The sequence below is a fragment of the Belonocnema kinseyi genome, chromosome 10 (genome assembly GCF_010883055.1).
Source record: "Belonocnema kinseyi isolate 2016_QV_RU_SX_M_011 chromosome 10, B_treatae_v1, whole genome shotgun sequence".
Taxonomy (NCBI): domain Eukaryota; kingdom Metazoa; phylum Arthropoda; class Insecta; order Hymenoptera; family Cynipidae; genus Belonocnema; species Belonocnema kinseyi.
This window is the reverse complement of record NC_046666.1, coordinates 9,730,266-9,752,280: the sequence shown is the minus strand read 5'-3', so window position 1 is coordinate 9,752,280 and position 22,015 is coordinate 9,730,266. Positions and strand designations below refer to the sequence as shown.

The 22,015-nt window shown below is 22.7% G+C and overlaps 1 protein-coding gene across 8 annotated transcripts in view; it reads left to right on the top strand.

The window, feature by feature from the left end:
- The window catches only part of LOC117182361 (activating transcription factor 7-interacting protein 1), a 92,207-nt gene that overhangs the window by 58,412 nt on the left and 11,780 nt on the right, over positions 1-22,015 (top strand). For all 8 annotated transcript variants that reach the window (XM_033375549.1, XM_033375545.1, XM_033375552.1 and 5 more), the window contains 6 exons: positions 2,836-3,171; positions 6,745-7,278; positions 16,375-16,464; positions 19,138-19,192; positions 19,283-19,362; positions 19,452-19,551. In XM_033375549.1, the coding sequence (XP_033231440.1) occupies positions 2,836-3,171; positions 6,745-7,278; positions 16,375-16,464; positions 19,138-19,192; positions 19,283-19,362; positions 19,452-19,551 (1,195 nt within the window). The remainder of the gene's footprint in view (positions 1-2,835; positions 3,172-6,744; positions 7,279-16,374; positions 16,465-19,137; positions 19,193-19,282; positions 19,363-19,451; positions 19,552-22,015) is intronic.

Below are 22,015 nucleotides of genomic sequence, written 5' to 3'. Positions count from 1 at the left end.
AATTTAGAGTTTCAGGTATTCCTTTATATTATTTTTGATATTAAATTTAATAAATAAATTTATTAATATATTATTTCTATTAATTTTTTGAGCTATTAAAAAATGTAAACGTGCGTTTTACTATTTTCGACTTAAAAATAAATCCATAATAATACAGTCATAATTTAAGGTTTTTATTAATTTTAAAATATTTTAAGTCTACATTGATATCTTAAAAATTGTTGTCAAATTTTTCAAATTCTTGAAATCTGCGAACTTTCTGAAATTTTTGTAAAAGTTTTGAAGTCTTTCTGAAATCTTTTTGAATTGTTCGAAAATGTTTTAAAATATTTGAAGTCTGCGAATTCTTCTGAAATCTTTATAGAGTTTGGAATTTTTGTAATGTTTGCAATTTCTGTGGAATCTACACAATCTTCTGATATCTCTGCGAAATCTTATAAAAAATTTTAAACTTTTGTCGAATCTGAGAAATTTTCTGAAATTTTTGTAAATTTTGTAAATCTTCTCGAAATATTTGTGAAATCTTTCTAAAATCTTTGAAATATTTCGAAAATCTTCGTGATATTTCCTTTAAAAAATTTTAATCTGTAAAAAAAATTGCAGAATATTTTAAAGATTTTAAACGATTTTGAACTGTTTTAGCAAATTTCATAATATTTCAAATAATGCAACAATTTTGTTGAAAATTCGTTTCTTTTTTGCTTGAAAATTTGTTTTACTAACTGAAATTTTTAATATTTTATTTTTGGAAGGCAATTTATCCTTTTAGTTGAAAATGCATGTATTTGGTTGAAATTAAATTTTTTTAGTTGAAGGTTTATCCGTTTAGTTGAAAATTCACTTTAATAGTTAAATTTTCTGTGAAAAACTTACCTTTTTCGATAAAAGTTTAATTCTTGTTTGTTAAGAATTCATTTCTTTGATTAAAAATTTCGTTTTTTTGCTGTTAAAATTTTTTTTATCATTATTAATATTGAATATTAATATTGAATATTAATAATATTAATTAATTAATATTTATTTTATTTTATTCCAGTTTTGCTTGAAAATTAATTTTTTTATTTCAGAATGTATCTATTTTATTGAAATTGTATCTTTAAACAGAAAATTAATTTTTTGGGTTTAAAATTGAATTATTTTGTAGAGAATTCATTTTTTTTAAATTGAAAATTGTTGGATTTAAGTGGAAATTTTATTCTTATATTTTTTATTAAAAAAAATTTTTTTTTTCGAAAATTAAATTTTTTTGTTTGTTTTTGGTTGAACATTCATTTTTCTAACATCTTAACTATTCTAATTTTAGTTGATTTTTTTTTTTTAGATGAAAATTCACGTACTTTGTTGAAAATTTATCTAACTTTTTGGTTTAAAATTCATATTTTTTATTGTAAATTCATCACTGCCATTAAAAATTATTTTCTTTGGCTGAAAATTCGTTCCTTTTTAGTTGAACATTTATTTTTGTATTTAAAAATTAATTAATTCGATTGAAAACTCGTTTTTTTTTGTAATTTACTTCTAGCTTTTATAATTTACTTTTCTAACTTGAAATATTTTAGTTTCGGGTTTTAAATATATATTTTTAGTTAAACATTTATATATTTGATTGAAGCTGATGAAGTATTTTTGGTAGAAAAATGATCTTTTGGGCTTAAAATTTAATTATTTTTATTGAGAATCCATTTTTGTTGGTTTTGAAAACGGATTGTTTTAACCGAAAATTTAATTCTTGTATTTTTTTTATAAAAAAAATTATTTTATTGAAAATTTTTTGTTTGTTTGATCATTTATTTTTCTAACATTTTAATTATTCTAATTTTTATTGAAAATTAATCTTTATTAGATTTTTATACCATTTAATTTGAAATTCCTTAATGTAGAAAAAGAATAAGTATTTAATATTTAGCAATATTTTACAGTTAATTTAAAACGAGTAAATTGAAACCAAATATTTAAAAGAAAACAATTTGAAACTAAATTTTTTTTACATAGAAAACTTTGAATCTTTAGATTTTCGAAAAACTTTTAAGCAGAAAAATTTTGAGTAATTTTAAGAATTATTTAGAAGTTTGAAAAGATTCGAAATTAATTAAAAACTTGGAATTATTTCAAGTAATTTAAACGAAGATTCTGTTTTTAAATATATATTTTTAGCTAAACATTTATATATTTTATTGAAACTGATGGAAGTATTTTTGGTAGAAAAATCATCTTTTTTGGGCTTAAAATTGTATTATTTTTATTGAGAATGCATTTTTGTTGGTTTTGAAAACGGATGGTTTTAACCGAAAATTTAATTCTTGTATTTCTTTTATAAAAAAAAATTATTTTATTGAAAATTTTTTGTTTGTTTGATCATTTATTTTTCTAACATTTTAATTATTCTAATTTTTATTGAAAATTAATCTTTTTTAGATGAAAATTCGTGTATTTTTTTTTTTAAATAAGTCTTTTTGTGTAAAAAATTAATCTTTTGATTTGAAAATTCAACTAACTATTTTGTTAAAAATTAATATATTTGGTTGAGGATTCATTTTAATTAAAAATTCATTTGTTAGGTTGAAAATCGATATTTTTTATTTGAAAACTCAACTAAAATGTGTGTAAAATATATTTAGATTTCCATTTAAATGAATCGCCCTTTTTCCATTTTTAGAAAATACCTTGTTTTTTTTTTTAATTTCTAATTGAAAAAAGGCTTCTATAAATGCTCATTAAATTGTCAAAAGACATTATGTATGATGAAGATCGAGCATATATTCTCGGAGTGCTTTAAGCTCTGGAGGAGATGAGTGACGGCACGTTGAAGATTTCTCAGAAGGTTAATTTTTCCAGGATCACGGTATGCAGAATATGCGACAAATTCAGCAAAATGTAAAATCAAGTTTAGCGAGTGCTGGTGGAGCGTCGTCGTCGTCGACTGACGGAACCGGAAATCCAAGGAGGGGAATAAAAATACGTTCTCCTCGACGATCGGAGAGTGTGACCAGTACGGTGATGACACCTGCGGCCCAATCTCAAGTCCAGTCGCCAACTGTTAATCCGACAACTGTTATTCCGGCAGCTTTAGTCTCGACGAAGCCAGTTGAACCTACTCGAAATTTGCCGATGCCCGTGCAAACAGTCACTGCACAGCCATCGATTTCGAGTATGAATATCCGTTCACCAAATGTAAGTAAAAAAAAAGAAAAGAAAAAAAAACAAACAAAAAAACGGGAAATCTGATTGAATTTACACGTTTGTTTGTTTGTTTAAAAATAGTTTTTGAGTGGCTGATAAATCGGGTTTTGGGTACAAACGAGATTACAAAAGATTAGAAAATAATTGTAAATATTTCAAAGTTTTTATAATGTTTAAAAGGATTTTGAAGATTTAAAAAAAAAAAAGTGTTGACAAGATTTCAAAATATTTTAAAGATTTTAAACGTTTTTAAATTTGTTTAGACGATTTCAAAAATTTTAAAACAGTTTAAAGATTCTAAACGATAAAAAATTGTTTAGAAGATTTAGAAATATTTTAAATATTTCAATGATTTCAAAAATGGATACGAAAATATTAAAAGATTTCGTGAAAATTTCATAAAGTCAAAAGAATGACTGGGAATTTTATGAAACCGGGAAATGACAGTGAATTTATTTTTTGAACGGGAATTTTACAACAATTTTAGAATAAAAATGTTGTCTAACTTTGATTTCCACCTTTTTTTAAATCATTTTTCAAATTGAGAGTTTTATAAATTAGTATATCATTCAGTTTAGAATACTTAATTCGAAAATCTTTCATTAAAAAAATTTTCCGTTTTAGTTTTTTATGTTTTAAAAGTACATATTAAAGAATTTTAAAATGCAGTTTTAAAGGGTTAAAAAATCAGAATTTTTATTCAATTGAAGATTTTTAAAATAAAAAATAGGGTGGCCCTCGGACCGGGAATTTGACGAATTTTCAGAAGAAAAATCTGCTCAAATGTGATTTTAACAGTTTTGGAAATAATTAAAGTGCAGTTTTGAGGATTTAAACAATTAAGAAATTTGATGTTGAAAATTTTTGATAAATATAGTTTAATTTTATCAACTGTAAATATAAATAAATAAATAATTTTTAAAATGGATCCGTTCAAAATTTGAGAATAAGTATAACAAAATACTGAAATTTTCAACAAAATAATCGAATTTTTAACATAATAGTTAAATATTCAACCTAAAAAGACAAATTACCATCGAAAAAGTGCCATAGTTTATATTTTAATAAAAAAAGAAGGAAATTTATACAGCAAAAGAAAAGAATTTTAAAACCAAAAAGACGAATTTCCAAGAAATAAAAAATTGTTAATCAAAAAATAAATAAAATTTTATCTAAATTATTGAACCTTCAAACCAGAAGACAAATTTTCTTGATAAAAATTCAATTTTCAAACAAAAAATATGACTGTTTAACAAAAAATTAATTTTCCAAGCAACTGATGCATTTTTACGCAAAAAAAAGGAAATTTCAAGCTAAAAAAAATTTGTTAAAAAAGAAAACACGAATTTTTAACTAAAAAATATCAATCTTAAAAAATGGAAAAGTCCCTTTTTCTGTTAAAAAATGAATTCGAAACAAAAAAAAAACAAGTATTTTTCACTAAATAGTTAAATTTTCAACCAGACATAAGCCTTCGTAAAGAAAAAATACAAAATATAGTTTAACTTTGACCCAAGTAGTTGAATTTTCAATTTAAAAAGATTAATTTTCAAACTATGAATTTTTTAACAAGAAATAATTTTCTATCAGAAAAATTGAATTTTCAATCCAAAAAGACGAATTTTTAACCAAAAAGGATTACTTTTTAACAGAATTGTTAAATTCTTTATGAAATAGTTGCATTTTTATAAAAAAAAAATGAAATTTATCTTGAAGCAGAAGAATTTTTTATCACAATAAAGTTGAGTTTTTATCCAAGAAAGATTCCAGTTAACTCAGTAAAATCAAAAATTGAATTTTTATAGTTCAATTCTCTGCCAAATAGTTACATTTTTATCCAAAAATGATCAATTTTGCACTAAAACAGATGAAGTTGTGATAAAAAACAAATTTTTTTTATAACTTCAACTTTCATCCAGAAAATATTACAGTTCATTTCTCAATGGCAAAATATAAATTTAAAAAAAAAAGTAAATTTTCTACGAAAGAGTTAAGTTTTCAAGAAAATAGTATAATAGCTTAATTTCTAACCAAACAGTTGCATTTTTATCAAAAAAAAAGATTTAATTTCTGCTAAAGCAGGTAAACTTTAAAATAAAAAAGAGAAAGTTTCAAAAAAAGAGTTGAATTTTCAGCCGAAAAGTTAACGAAAAATGCAATTTTCTATTAAGGCCATGTAACGAGTGGGTCACGTGACCAGATTCCTAACCTTACCGCCACTTGTTTTATTTCCCAACTTATTTTCGCATGAAGCGCCACATCGAGTTGAAAATTTGGGATGATAAATCAGAAGCACTAAGAAAGGTGGGTCTGGTCCGAAATTTTAATAATTATGAAAAAAGTAGACAAAATTATTTAAAACAAAAAACTTTTTTTATAATGATACAAATTTAGGACCAGGCCCACATTTTTTAGTGCTTCTGGTTTAGTATCCCGAATTTTCAACTCGGATGTGGCGCTTCGTTTAAATATAAGTTGGGAAATAAAAGTGTCGGTAAGGTAGGAATTTGGTTACATGGCCTTAAGGGCATGTGATACTTAGAAAATTGTCGATTTTACCAGTTTTAGGTTCCCCCGGCTTTTTTTCTAGTTTAATAATTATTTTCTCTTCAAAATTTGGGAAATGATAGCGAGCATGCTAACGAACGTCCCCACATACTTTTTTGTGAGTTAATTAAAAAAAAGTTTTAATTTAGCAAAACGTGATTAATTTCCATAGCGCTTAGGAATTAGTATCAATTTTTTCAGTGTTAGATTTCCCCGGCTTTTTTCCTAAGATAAGAAATATTTTGTCTTCAAAATCTGGGAAATGATAGCGAACATGCTAACGGACGTCCCCGCACACTTTTTTGTGTTCTTTTTTTCAAAAAAAATTTGATATTGCTAACAACGTGTGTGTGTATTTCGAGGTTATGTGTGTTACTATTCTCCCGAGCGTTACTTCTAAACTACACAATATTTTGGCCGAAAACTTTGGACTTACAAATAAACATAGTAACTAATCTCCTGGAACTAACCTTGTTTGCAGACAATCAAAAAAAGTTTATTTCATAAATAATTTTCAAATTATCGGAAAGGCAGAGATGAAAAGCGACGTAGCCTCAAAATAATGCACATGCATAAAATTTGTATTTAGCAGAATAATTTTTTTTGTTATTATCCCTCAAAAAAGAGTCCGGGGACATCCGTTATGATATTTTATAGCATCTCCGAATTCAGTTTTTAAAAATTTTCGTTTTTGTTGAAAAAAAAGCCGGGAAAACTGTACCCGATGGACCACACGACGAAGTATCACATGCCCTTAATTAAAATAAATTCTGAGATTCTCATAAATTCTCAGAGAATTTATTTCTCGGTTATATGCTGATTATCGTTACCGTTTTCAAAGTAATATAACCGGCTCAGAACTCTACTCCCAGCGCCATCTGGCGTCCACGCTTCACTTGATCGTACTAGTGAACTAAGGTCGATGCAGGGGGCTGCATAAGAATGTGGCCGCGTATTGAGCAGATTTTTTAAAATTAATTTAAAAATATCTTGTATTTTTTATTTTTTTTTTTCTAGAAAATGGCTGCGATGCAAGCGCTGCAGGCGACACAGCAGCAGCAATCGCAACAATTGCAACAGCAGTCTCAACAGCAGCAGCAGCAGCAGCAACAGTCTCAAGCCTCCTCTCAACAGACTGTTATTCTTAATGGAAATCTGACGAGTCGTATTCCGACAGCTGGCTCGCTCAATGTGCAAAAAGCGGCGAAAGCTAATAGCGATCTTATTGATCTGACGGATGAGGAGGAGAAGACGAAAATCGAGTCGTCGAAAAAATTGGGTCGTCACGTGTCGAATGCGTTTAAAAAGACGCCCGTCGCGTTCACGAGTCAGGAGTCGCGTGTACTTTCAGCGACTGTCAGTGCACCCTCGATGGTGTCGACAGCGACGATTCTATCGAACGCACAAAATCAGAGAGCTATTATGCACAGTCACACGACGCCCCACTATCAGCGGGTCATTCAAGTGCCGACAAGTGTCGCTCTCGGAAATCAGACTACTAATATCCGTTTGGTCCAGCCGAATAGTCAATCAACTCCTACTGCCTTAGTGGTTCGTATACACAAATATTTTTTTCTTTTTCTTTTTCTTTCTTTTTTTTTTTTTAGTTTGTTTTCAAGCTGGATGCGCAGGTCAGGGATTTTTAAGAAATAATAAAAAAAAACAGGCCTCGCAGACCGGTGCCTATATTATTCCATATTTATTCTATATATGAAAACTGGGAACCTCCATTAGTAGCGCATGGAGGCTGAATCTTACATAGTGGATTTAAGCACATAATTTGTGGCGACTGGCGCCCTCTGTTTTAAATGTATAAAATTAATCGAACTTAAAACTAGATTTCTACTTTTATCGATCGCCAAGAATTATTTTCATTTGTGTCTTTATTTTCACTTTCAATAACAGCTGTTATTTTTAATAATAAATTTTTAATTGGTTTATTCAATGTTAAAATAATATTTATTTCAAGTCTATCTTAATATTTCATTCTTTTAAATAATGTAAAGGATTATTAAATTAATAGATATATTGCGAAATCATCAAGTTTAATAATATTATTATATAAATAATAATTAAATTCTTTATTAAAACGTAAAGTTATTAGAAGCTAAATTACAATTATATAAATTTATTATATTAATGTTTTAATTATGTTAATGATTTAATGTTGAAAAACTTATAAATTTTAGATTAAAATTAAATAATCTTGTATTTTTATTTTAACTTTATCTAATCAAAATTTATTAACTATTTAATATTAGAGCTATATTTGTTGAAGTAATAATTTGTTACAATTTATCTTAAAATTTAATTAAAAGAACAAGATTATTAAATCAATAAATATGTTGTGAAATCATCAAGTTTAATAATATTCTTATAAAAAATATAATTAAGCATTGGGGTTAAAATTTAAAATTATTATAAGCTAATTTGCAATTAAATAAATTTATTATATTAATGTTTTAATTATGTTAAAGATTTAATGTTGAAAAACTTATAATTTTTAGATTAAAATTAAATAATCTCGTATTTTTATTTTAACTTTATCTAATCAAAATTTATTAACTATTTAATATTAAGAGCTATATTTGTTACAATTTATCTTAAAATTTAATTTAAAAAAAAGATTATTAAATTAATAAATATATTGCGAAATCATCAAGTTTAATAATATTATTATATAAATTATAATTAAATTTTGTATCAAAACGTAAAGTTATTTTAAGCTAAATCACAATTAAATAAATTTATTATATTAATGTTTTATTTATATTAATGCTTTAGTTATGTTAATGATTTAATGTTGAAAAACTTATTATTTTTAGATTAAAATTAAATAATATCGTATTTTCATTTTAACTTTATCTAATCAAAATTTATTAACTATTTAATATTAGAGCTATATTTAAGTAATAATTTGTTACAATTTATCTTAAAATTTAATTAAAAGAAAAAGATTATTAAATCAATAAATATGTTGTGAAATCATCAAGTTTAATAATATTATTATAAAAAATATAATTAAGCATTGGGGTTAAAATTTAAAGTTATTATAAGCTAATTTACAATTAAATAAATTTATTATATTCATGTTTTAATTATGTTAATGATTTAATGTTGAAAAACTTATTATTTTGAGATTAAAATTAAATAATATCGTATTTTTATTTTAACTTTAATCAAAATTTATTAACTATTTAATATTGAAGCTATATCAATTCTAAACTTTACATAATTGAGTCATAAAATGTTTTTTTTTTTGTTCACGTTTTAGTTATAATAATAATATTCTCATGAGTTCTATATTAGCAAATTACAAAGGTTAATAATATTATGCTATACATGCTTATAATTTTTTATACCAATATTATATTCATATTTCATATTTTTAAATTATTTACAAATTTAAAATTAAATATAATTTAAATAAATTTTAAATTGGTTTATTCATTGTTTCAACAATAATTTTTAAAATTTTATCTTAAAATCTAATTTTGTCAAATAACATAAAAGATTATTAAATTAATAGATATATTGTAAAGTCATTAAGTTTAATAATATTATAATATAAATTAAAATTTAATAAAAAATAAAATATCAAATTACATAAAGATTGGATTTAAATTTTTAAATATTTAGTAACATAAATATGTTATTTCCTCTTAGATTATGTAATTAAATATTGGCTATTACTTTCGTAATAGATGTCTCTTTTTTTCTTTTAAATAATTGTATTACAATTATATAATTTTTTATGGTGCCTCCGATATTTTGAAATGAGTATTTAAATTCAATTTTCTAAATTATATGTACACATATTTGAATTTTTTTAAACTTAGCTATAAAGCTTATTAATAAATTAAATGTAGAGAAATCCAGTTTAAAATTTGAATGAGAATATAATGTAAACATTATTTGAATGTTTTCATTAAAACAATTGTTTAATACTTTTTATGTTGTGAAATGATTAATTAATTATCAACTAATTTTACAAAAGCTCACATTTTCTGGAATTAGTCTAAGAGTTTACTAATAAAGAAAAATTTTAGAAATTAAAGTTGAGATTAAATAAAAATGTATCAACTAAAATTTATTTAAAGGTTTTAGTGAGAATTATTGTTTAATGCTTCTTATTTTGTAAAATGATTAATTGATCTAAGCTGAATATTTGTTTTTGAACATTAAATTTATAAATATAAATATATAAATGAATTTATTTTTAAAGTACCTCTATTTCAATTAAATAATTTTTCGGAATTATGTGGGTGCTGAGATTAATATTTTCATTCAATTTTCAAAAATATATGTAAAAATGTTCAAATTTTTTCCCTTCAATGAATATTAAGTCACTAAAAAATGAAATTTTTATAAATAACATTTAAAATTTTTGTTAAAAGATATATGAATATTTGGGTTAAAATAATTGTTCTGAAATAATAATTGTTAATTTTAAAGATTTCAAAATTGTTAAAAAATAATGTGGAAGATTTTAATAAAATTATTTCCATTTTCCGTGATTTCATTCAAATTTAGGCAAACTTAATTTTTTAGGGTGTCAAGAGAAGGAAAGAGATAGTTAAGTTTCATTGAAAAATTTCAAACAATTTTTTACTAATTAGTTCTAAGAGCTCATTAAAAAAGATTCAAAAACTTTTCATATTATTTTATAAAGTAAAAAAAAAGGTTAACAAGTGTTTAAAGCAACATCGTGCCAAAATAAATAATTTTAGAATAAATTTTAGTACATTTAAGAGGTATTTACAAGTTTTAATACCATTAAAAAACAATAAAAATTTATAAGATATTTTAGGACTTTTTTTTGAAAATTCAGGTTAATGACATAAATTCTTTAGGTTCCCAAAACAATTTCTTAAGAATTTTTTATTTAAAAAATGAGCTTAAGCAGAAAATTCAAAAAAGATTTTAAAACATCAAATATTTCCTTAAATTTCGAGAAAGAGTAGAAAATTTTGAAGCAAAATGTTTTAATTTTGTAACATTAAAAAATAAAAAATTAATTAAACCATAAAATTCTACAAATATTGCGAAAATTTACAAGAATAAAGAAGATTTTTAAACTGCAGAAGATTTAAAAAAATGCAAATTTATGTGAAAGTTGTTAAACAAAAGGAAAGCCAGACGTTAAAAACGCAAACGTCTGGACACTAATGCTCGAACTTTTCCTATTATTTTGTAAAATCCCGTAAAATATATATTTTTCTTAATCTAGATTTTTTTGTTTGCGAATATGAAATATTCACAAATATTTTATAATTTTCTTCAAATTCGTAAGAAATTTTGGAAGATTTTGAGGTAAATTTTTTACACTTTAAATGATTTTTCAACATTTTAAGAAAAAATTGGATTCATTTACAAATATTTTTAGGAATTCAAGAGGGTTTGCGTAGACTGCAAATATTTTAAACTTTGGAAGCATTTCCGAAAATTTATTGAATATTTATTATTTCTTCTGAAATTATAAAAGACCTAAATATCTTTTGAAAAGGCTGACATTTTTTTAATAATTTGTAAAATCCTGTAAAATAAAATATAAATTTTTTAAATATTCTGATTAAGGTCCCTAAATTATCCTATTTTCAAGATTTAGTGCCTATGGGTACCCTATTAGATTCGGCGGCACTTTGAAAAAAAAGGAATTTATTTAAGGGCATGTGACACAGCTAAATACCTATATTACCGACCTCACTTTTTCAGTTCACTGAATGTTTTTTTGAACGTTTGAACTTTTTTTATACATCAAATATCGGTCTCAAACTTTGAGAAATGCAAGAGCCGAAAGAAAACTACGTTTAAGTACAAATCTTAATGATAAAATATCTAAAAAAAAAATTTCAACTATCAATTCAATCGGCATCAGTCGGTAACGTTGTACACGAAAATACGAACCCTGGCGGCCACTAGACGAGGCTCTAAAGATTCAATAGATTAATTCGTGGGTTAATCACTATTCATTTCAGATCTATACCCAATTCTGAATTTATTTTAATTCTTTTGAAATATTTTTTTAAAGATTTTCGAGAATTGTTTAATAGATTGCAATAATTTGAAGGAATTTTTAAGAGTTTAGATTTTCTTTTCAAAGATTTTTTTTTAACTTTTAAGGCATTTTCAGGATAATTTCAGGTATTTTAGGGAATTTTCAGGGTGATCGTTGGATCGGGAAACCGAGAAATGACACTGATTTTTTTTTTTTTTACTGGGAATTTTACAAATTTGTATAAGAAAAATTTGTCCACGTTCGATTTCAACAGTTTTTAAATAATTAGTGGAATTTTTATGTTTTTCAATTATGCTATTATTTAGCTTGCAATGCGTAATTCGAAATTTTTTTTACTTTAAAAATTGTCCATTTAAAATTTTAATTTCTAAGCCTACATTTTTAATTTAAAGAATTTTTTAATGCTTTCTTAAAGACTTGAACAAATAAGAAATAAAAACATTTGATGTTGAAAATTTTGGAGAAAAAACATTTTTATTTAATAAATAAACTTTTTTTTAATTTATCTGTACTTTAAGCAATACAAAGTGAACAAAAAGGATTTGACAAAACGATTTTAAACCAGTCCAAAATTTAAGAATTTTCTGATTTTAACGTTAAAACTAATGTGAACGTGTGACTGAAGGTTTATAAACTATTTTCAACTTTCTAATAATATATTCTTAATTAAAATCTAAAATATTCAATTTTTGACCAATTCAATTTTTTATTTTTAATTAAAAAAAAAAAAAAGATTAATTATTGAATATGTAGCAATATTTGAGTTTTTATTTAAGACAAGTAAATTGAAACCAAATATTTAAAAGAAAAGAATCTTTAACTGAATTGTTTGACATAGAAAGTCTGAAATTGTTAAAATTTCGAAGAGCCTTTAAAATTTGAACGTTACAATTTTAACTGTTGTATTTAAAAAATGCTTAGTAAGTGAAACTTTTTAATTGTGATGTATAATTTACAAATGAACATTTGTAGAAAAAATTTGAGTAATTTTCAGAGATACTTAGGAGTTTTAATAAGATTAAAAATTATCATGCAAATTTTAGAAAGTTTCTTCAAAATCTTCTAAAGATTTCAAAAATTCACAGAAATTTCAGAAGATTTCGCAAAAATTTCAAAATATTTGAGAAAATTTCGCAAATATTTCGAGAACCATTCAAAATTTGAGATTTTCCAGATTGTAACTGTTTCAATCCGAAAGTCTTGCTAAGAATTGAAATTAATGCATTATTTATTCCGACAATTTTATTTTTAAATAAACATTTTCATGATTTATCAATAATATATTTTTAATTCGGAGATTCAGGTCTTCCTTTATATTATTTCTATTATTTTTTTAGCCATTAAAAAATATTAAAAATAAATCAATAATATAGTCATAATTAAAGGTTTTTATTAAATTAAAAATACTGTGAGTCTAAATTGTTTAATTTTTATCCCATTTAATTTGAAATTTCTGAATGTAGAAAAAAAAGTATTTAATATTTAGCAATATTTCACTCTTCATTTAAGACGAGTAAATTGAAACCATTTTTTTAAAAAGAAAACAATTTGAAATTGAATTTTTTTACATAGAAATCTTTAAATCTTTAGATTTTCGAAGAGCTTTTAAACTTTTAGCGTTACAATTTTAATTGTTCTATTTAAAAATTGTTTAATTTACCTATTTAAAGTATTTAATTTCAAAATTAATTAAAAACTTTAAATGATTTCAAGTAATTTGAACGAAGTGCGTTAATATTTTTTTTAGAACTTCTAAATATATTTTAAAACTAATCGAAATTTTCCTGTAATTTTTGAAAATCCTGCAAATTAAAAACAAGTCCTTAAAATTTTCCATGTTCTCTAATAATTTTTTTAATCTCTTAAAATCTTCTTAAACTTTCTGTTACAATAATTTTTCAAAGTGAAAAGTCACAATTATTAAAAAAATGCTGAATTTTTTGTTTGAAATCTGCAAAAATCTCAATTTTATTTTAAATTCGGCTTTAAGTATTTCAAATTATTTCAAGTTCTAAATTTAATTCGAATCTTTTTAAAACTTCTAAATATCTTTTAAAATTACTCTAATATTTTTACAAATAATAAGTGTTCTATTGTTATTTATATATTCAAATTTCATTTTTTTTTACTCTGCAGGTTTTTGTAGAAATTATAGAAAAAATTTAATTCATTTTGAAATAAGTATATTCAAAATTGAAACCAAATATTTAAAAGAAAACAATTTGGAACTGAATTGTCTTTCATAGAAAGCTTTGAATCTTTAGAATTTCGAAGAACTTTTAAACTTTTAGCGTTACAATTATAATTGTTCTATTTAAAAAGTACTTAGTTTATAAGTGAAATTGTTAAATTTTGACACATAAGTAACAATTGAACACTTATTATTTTTAGAACATCTTTTTTGAAAATTTTGTTTAAATCTTTGAAAAACTTTTTAAATATTCTCTTAAAATAATTTTTCAAAATGAAAAGTTATAGCCAAAAAATGTTTGAATTATAAATTAAAAACAGTTTAATTCATTAAAAAAAAAAAATTATTTTCACCTACATAGTTCGAATTGTGAGGAAAAAAGATCAAATTTCGACCAAAAAAGATTAATCTTTAACCATGAAAGAATTTTCATTAAAGAAAAAATATTTCAAAGTAATTCTTGAATTTTCTACCAAAATAATATAATTTCCAGACCCAAAAATATGAATTTTCAGCAAAAAAAAGTTAATTTTTTACATCGTCCCAGTAATGGTCGGTTTACCTTACTTATTATTATCATTTATTGTTTTTTTTTTGCAATATTAATTTGATTAACATGTTTCTTTTGTTTAAAATAAATTTTTTTTCAACTGAAAGATCAACAATTATTTTTTATCACAAATTTAAATCTTTTTTGGTTGAAATAATATATACATTTCATACATTTTGTTTCACGAATTCATCTTTTTTTAATGAAGATTCAATTACTTGATTTAGAGATAATTTTTTGTTGCAAATTAATGTTTTGTTGTTAAAGATTGATCATTTAATTTAAAAATTCATCTTTAGGATGATAATTAAACTATTTTATTGAAAATTTGTTTTTTTCGTTGTTTGAAAATTAATTTTTTATTTTCACTAAAAATTTAACTATTCCAGTTGCAGCTTTAACTATATTGTTAAGAATTTGGTGAATTTGTTATTGAAAATTAATTTTTTTTCACTGAAAATATAACTGTAATATTTGCCTAAAAAAGAATTATTTTCAGTTGCAAATTATTTCGACTTCTTTGGTAGAAATTAATCTTCTAGGTTGAAATTCCATCTTTTTGTTGGAAATTTAATGATTCTAGTTAGACTTATCATTTTAGTTAAAAATTCGTCGGTTTGGTTGAAAATTAATTTTTTTTTTAACTGAAAATTTAACTATTCAATTTTTGATTAACAATTAATTTTTTAATTTAAAATTTATGTATTTTTATTCAAATTCGGCTTCTTTGGTAAAAATTAGTTTTATATTCCATTTTTGGTTATAACTTGACCTTTTTTTAGTTCAAAATTCAACTATTTGTTTGATAATTTGCCTTTTTTTTTGTATTTGATACGACAAATATTTTGTTATTCATTTTGATTTGCTTGAAAATTCCAGTATTACATTTAAACATTTATAATTTGAGTTGAAAATTCATCTTTTTGGTTTAAAATAAAACAACTTGGTTAAAAATTAAATTAAATTTGTTTTAAAAATCAATCTTTTTTTTGTGCAAAAAATTTTTTAACTGAAAATTTAATTATTCTATCTTTGATTGAAAACTGATCTTTTTTAGTTCAAAATTCATCTATTTATTTGAAAATTGTTTTTTTTCTGTTGACAATTCAACTGTCTGATTGAAATTATTGTTTTTTTTTGGTGAATAATCTGTATTTTTAAAATAATATATAATACATAAGCGTGCTTTTTTTTTAAAGTGCAATATAAAATTAAATAACGATTCTTCGTTTGTGAAAATAGCTTTTTAACAATTTATTTACCTATTTTGTTGAAAATTCGATTTTTATTTGTTTGAAATTAATTTTTTTAATTGAAAATTTAACTTTAATAGTGGGTTGACAAAATTATACATATTTTTTTAGTTGAAAATTTCGTAATTTTAGTTGAAAATTCATCATTTTATTTAAACATTAATTGTTTTGACTAAAAATATTACTATTCAATTTTGGTTTATAAAATTATATTTTTCAATTGAAAATTCATCTTTTTGGTAGATTTTAATCTTCTGGGTTGAAAATTTAATTACTTTGTTTAAAACAGTAAATATTTTGTTAATAAATTAGGTTTTTTGTTGAATGTTTTTTTAACTGAAAATTTAATTATTCAATTTTCGGTTGACAATTTATCTTTTTTAGTTAAAATTACATGTATTTTGTTGAAAATTTATATTTTTGGTTACAAATTCAGCTATTCCAGCTGAAAATTAATGTAGTTCTAAATTCATCTATTTATTTGAAAATTGTTTTTTTTTTCTGTTGACAATTCAACTGTTTGATTGAAATTATTGTTTTTTTTGTTGTTGTTTTTTTTGTTGAAAAATCTGTAAATAGAAGTAATAATATAAAATAAATTTTTCTAGAATGTGTGTGTTTGTTTATGTTTCAGAATAATATAAATGTAAATGCACCTAGGCTCACTTATTTAATGCAGAGTGGAGGACAGCCCAGACAAATCCTAATAGCAAATCCTAATTCGGTAAGTTATTTTTGTTTTATTTACAAAAACTGTGGACTCTAGGAAGAAAATTCGTTCAGTAAAAATTCATGGTTTTCGGAAAAAATGCGCATTTTTTTTCTGCAACAAATTATTTGTAATTTGGCGCTCTCGTTTTCTACAATTTTCTTGTGTTCAAATAATTTAAGTGAAAAATCCCTCTTTCCCATTAAAAAAAATTCCTTTCTTTCCCCTTTATTCAAGAAACTTTCACTTTTTTTTCTCTTAAATGCGAAATAAATTATTAGAAACCAATATAAATATATAAATATTCTTAGTTGAAAGTTAATTCTTTTCAATTGAAAAGTTTAATATTATATATTTGTACAGAAATTTTTTTAAATTGATAATAAACGTTTGTCGAAAATAGAACTAATTTGTTGTATATTAATTTTTTTTTATAGAAAATTCTTCCTTTTATATTGAATTTTTTCTTTTTATATATCAAGGCCATCTTTTTTTGGGTAAAAATTTATCTTTTCGGGTTTACAGTCCACATTTATATTTTTGGTTAAACATTTTTATCATTTGGTTGAAAAGTTTTAACAATTCAACAATTTTATTAAAAGGTAATTCTTTTTGGTTGAAAAATTGTCTTTTTGGGTTAAAAACTCGATTATTTTGTTAAAAAATTCAACTGTTTGGCTGACATTTGAAGTATTTGGTTGAAAATATATTTGAAGATTATCATTATTTATTTATTTATTTTTTTGAAAAGTAATATTGTATTATTATTATATTTTTGGGTGGAAAATTCAACTGTTTCGTAGAAATTTTAAATTTTTTTATGGAGAATGCACATTCTTTTGTCGAAAATTCGTATTTTTTACTTAAAAATCGGATTTTTGGGTAGAGAATTTAACTATTTGTTTGAAAATAAAACTTTTTCCTTAAAAATTCGCTTTTTTTGTTTAAGACTTCAAATATTTTTATTGAAAATTTAAATATTTGATAGAAATTTCAACTTTTTGATAGAAAATCCAACAATTTGATTAAAAATGGTCTTTTTGTGTTGAGAAATCAACTATTTCGTTTAAAAATTCCACAATATAGAGTGGAAAATTAATTTTTTTTTTTAATATTTTATTTTTACATTATTTTCTTTTGTATGGAAAATGAACCTGTTTAATAGAAATTTCGTCTTTTTAACTTAAATATTTTGGTGGAAAATTCAACTGTTTTATAGAAAATCTTTATTTTTTACTTGAAAATCTGATTTTTTGGGTAAAAAATCTAACTATTTCTTTGAAAATACAACTATTTTATTAAAAATTCTTTTTTGGTTAATACGTCAACTATTTTTGTTGAAAATTTAAATATTTGATAGAAATTTAAACTTTTTGATAGAAAGTCCAAAAATTTCATTTAAAATTGTCTTTTTGTGTTAAGAAATCAACTATTTAGGTAGAAAATTCCACAATACATAGTTGAAAATTAATTTTTTTTAAAATAATATTTGATTTTGATTTCATTACTTTCTTTGTAGGGAAAATTTACCTGTTTCATAGAAATTTCGTCCTTTGACTTGAAAATGGACATATTTTGTTTAAAAATTCTACTTTTTTGTAGAGAATTTGTATTTTTTTCTTCAAAATACGACTTATTGGTTGAAAATTGAAATGTTTTATAGAAAATTTGTCTTTTTGGCTTGAAAATTAATCCACTTTGTCAACATTTTCTTCTTATTTTATAAGAAGTCAACTATTTTTTTTGAAAATCCAATTATTTTGTTGAAAATTCAACTATTTTGTGAAAAACTCGTCTTTTTCGTCATGAATTCAACTTTCTTTGTTAGATATTTCTATCATATATTTCAAAACAACTGTTTTGTTGAGAATTAATATTTTGAGTTGAAAATTCAATTTTTTAAAATTCAAAGTACGTATTTTTAACTCGAAAAATCAACTATTTAGTCAAAAATTCGTCTGTTTAAGTTAAGAAAGTTCATCTATTTGGATGAAAAATGAATCCATTTTGTTAAAATTTCATCTTTTTAACATTAAGAAGCATTTTTGTTAAAAATTAAATTTTTTTTATAGAAAGTACGCCTTTTTAGCTTGAAAATGCAAATATTTTGTTAAAAATTCGTCTTTTTGGGCTACGAGATCAACTATTTGGGTAGAAAATTTCACTATGTGGCTGAAAATTAATTTTGTTGTTGAAAATTTAACTGTTTTATAGAAAGTTTTGTCTTTTTGACATAAAAATTCAACTATTTTGTTAAAATTGTACGTTTTGGGTTAAGAATTCAACTATTTTTTAAAAAATAAAATTCCTATTCTCTTTACTTAAAAATTCACCTATTTCGGTCAAAATTCGTATTTTTGGATTAAGAGTTAAACTATTTTGCTTGAAAATAGAACTGGATATTTGACAATTAAAAGTTTTTTAAAAAAGAAATTTAGTGTTTTTTTTTTGTTTTGTTAAAAGGTCATAATTTAAGTTTATAATTCATGTTTTTTCTTTTTTTTAATTCGTATTCTCTGGTAGAAAATTAAGCTGATTGGTTGAAAATTCAACTATTTTGTTAAAAATTCTTCGATCTTGTTGAAAATTCGAGATATTTCGACTTGAAATTTGGAATCTGAAATCGAAGTGCGGACCTACTAATTATGCGAATTTAAAAAAATGTAACTTTACTGGTTTTTTTTACAGATTAGGCAAGGTATAACCAATAGGAATCAATTTTCAGCTCTTACGTATAAGACAGGTATTTATTTCTTAAATTTCCGTAATATTATCAGATTTAATTTTACAATATAAAGTTTTTTTTCTATTTTTCTTTTCTTTTTTTTTATAGCCAACGGAATTCCAACTACTGCAAATGGTACTTTAAGGCTTTTAACTGCACAGCCGAACCCTAATGTCCAAATTTCCAAGGTTTGTACTAATAATTAAAATTTAAAACTAAAATTAAAATACTTTAAAATAATCTTAATAATATTATTGAATAATATTTGATTTTTCAGCATCCTGCACCTTTACCAGATCCTGGACCTGGTGAAACAAATCCAAATTGGAAACTGCCTCCTCCTGCTCCTACGTTGAAGATATCAAAAGTCTCTTCTGGTACGTAAAAAAATTTTTGTGCATTATGAATGACTATAATTAATCTAACAGGGAATTTTTATGTAGCTGGCAAAACCTGAAAATGTCAGTGATTTTTTTTTGGGAGCGTGCTTATTTTTTTCAAGTCAGACATTTTTTTGGGAGCGTGCTTATTTTTTGTTTCAAGCCAGAAATTTTTTTTGGGAGCGTGCCTATTTTTTTTTTTTTTAAGTCAGAATTTTTTTGGGAGCGTGCTTTTTTTAAGTCATAACCTTTTTTGGGGAGCGTGCTTATTTTTTTTTTAAGTGCAATATAAAATTAAATAACGATTCTTCGTTTGTAAAAATAGCTTTATAATCATTTATTTACCTATTTTGTTGAAAATTCGATTTTCGTTTAAAATTATTTTTTTCAATTGAAAATTTAACTTTGATTGTTGGTTGAAAAAATTATACATATTTTTTTAGTTGAAAATTCATTATTTTATTTAAACATTAATTTTTTTAACTACAAATATTACTATTCAATTTTAGGTTATAAAATTATATTTTTCAATTGAAAATTCATCCTTTTGGTAGATATTAATCTTCTGGGTTGAAAATTTAATTACTTTGTTTAAAACAGTAACTATTTTGTTTATAAATTAAGTTTTTTGTTGAATGTTTTTTTACTAAAAATCTAATTATTCAATTTTCGGTTGACAATTTATCTTTTTTAGTTAAAAGTACATGTATTTTGTTGAAAATTTATATTTTTGGTTACAAATTCAGCTATTCCAGCAATTATTCTAGTTGAAAATTCATGTATATATCATGTGTAATTAATTTTCTTGTGTGAAAATCCATTTTTTTGTCGTTGAAAATTCAAGTATTTCAGTTGAATATTTATAATTTTATTTGAAAATTAATCTTTTGGTTCAAAAAATAAAATTATTTGGTTAAAAGTTAAACTCTTTGATTAAAAATTCATCTCTTTGGATTAAAATTGTTCTATTTTAGTTGAATATTCATCGTTTTAGTTGAAAAGTAATTTTTTTTTAGTTGAAAATTTATGTATTTCGTTGATAAATAAACTTTTTTGGTACGTAAATGGTCATTTTATTTAAAAATTAATTTTTGGTTCGAAAAATAAAATTATTTGGTTGAAAGTCAAACTTTTTTGTTAAAAATTTTTTTATTCCACTTAAGGATTAATAATTTTAGTTAAAAATTCAACCATTTCCTTGAATATTCAAGTATTTTGTTGAAAAATTGATTTTTTTGATAAAAAATTAATGTTCTTGTGTGAAAATCCATTTTTTTTTTTCTTTGAAAATTCAAGTATTCCAGTTGAATGTTTATCATTTTATTTGAAAATTAAGCTTTGGTTCGAAAAATAAAACTATTTGGTTGAAATTTAAACTTTTTTGTTAAATATTTTGTAAAAATTCATCTCTGGAGTAAAATTTTTCTATTCTAGTTGAATATTCATAAGTTTAGTTGAAAAATAATCTTTTTTAGTTGAAAATTTAACTGTTTCGTTGAAAAAAATTACATTTCGTTGAAAAGTCATATTTTTCGTATAGAATAAATCTTCTTGTTTAAAAATATATATTTTTTTTTTGAAAATTCAAGTAGGCAAGTAAAAATATTTATCATTTTATTGGAAAATTAATCTTTGCTTCGAAAACTAAAACTATTCGGTTGAAAGGTCAACTTTTTTGTTAAAAATTCAACCTTTTGGATTAAAAATTTTTTATTCCAGTTGAAGATTAATAATTTTAGTTAAAAAATCAACTATTTCGTTGAATATTCCAGTATTTTGTTGAAAAATTGACTTTTTTGGTAAAAAATTAATTTTCTTGGGTGAAAATTAATTTTTTTTTTGAACAATCAAGTATTCCAGTTAAATATTTAACATTTTCTTTGAAAATTAATCTTTTGTTCGAAAAATAAAACTATTTGGTTGAAAGGTAAACTCTTTGGTTAAATATTAATTCAATTCAGTTAAAAATTAATCTTCTTTGATTGAAAATTTAACTATTTCGTTGAAAATGTATGTATTTCGTTGAAAAATTGACTTTTATGGTACATAAATAATCTTTCTGTTTGAAAATGCAGGATTTTGTTTAAAAATTCAGGTATTCTAGTAAAGATATTGATCATTTTATTTAAAAATTAATCTTTGGTTCGAAAAATAAAACTGTTTGGTTGAATGTTAAACTTTTTGGTTAAAAATTCATCTTTTCGGATTAAAAATGTTCTATTTCAGTTGAATATTCATCATTTTAGTTGAAAATTAATCATTTTTAGTTGAAAATTTAAATATTTCGTTGAAAATTGATATATTTTGTTGAAAAATTGACTTTGTTGGTAAAAAATTAATTTTCTTGTCTGAAAATCAATTTTTTTTTTAATATCAAGTATTCCAGTTGAATATTGATCATTTTATTTAAAAATTAATTTTTGGTTCGAAAAATAAAATTATTTGGTTGAAAGTTAAACTC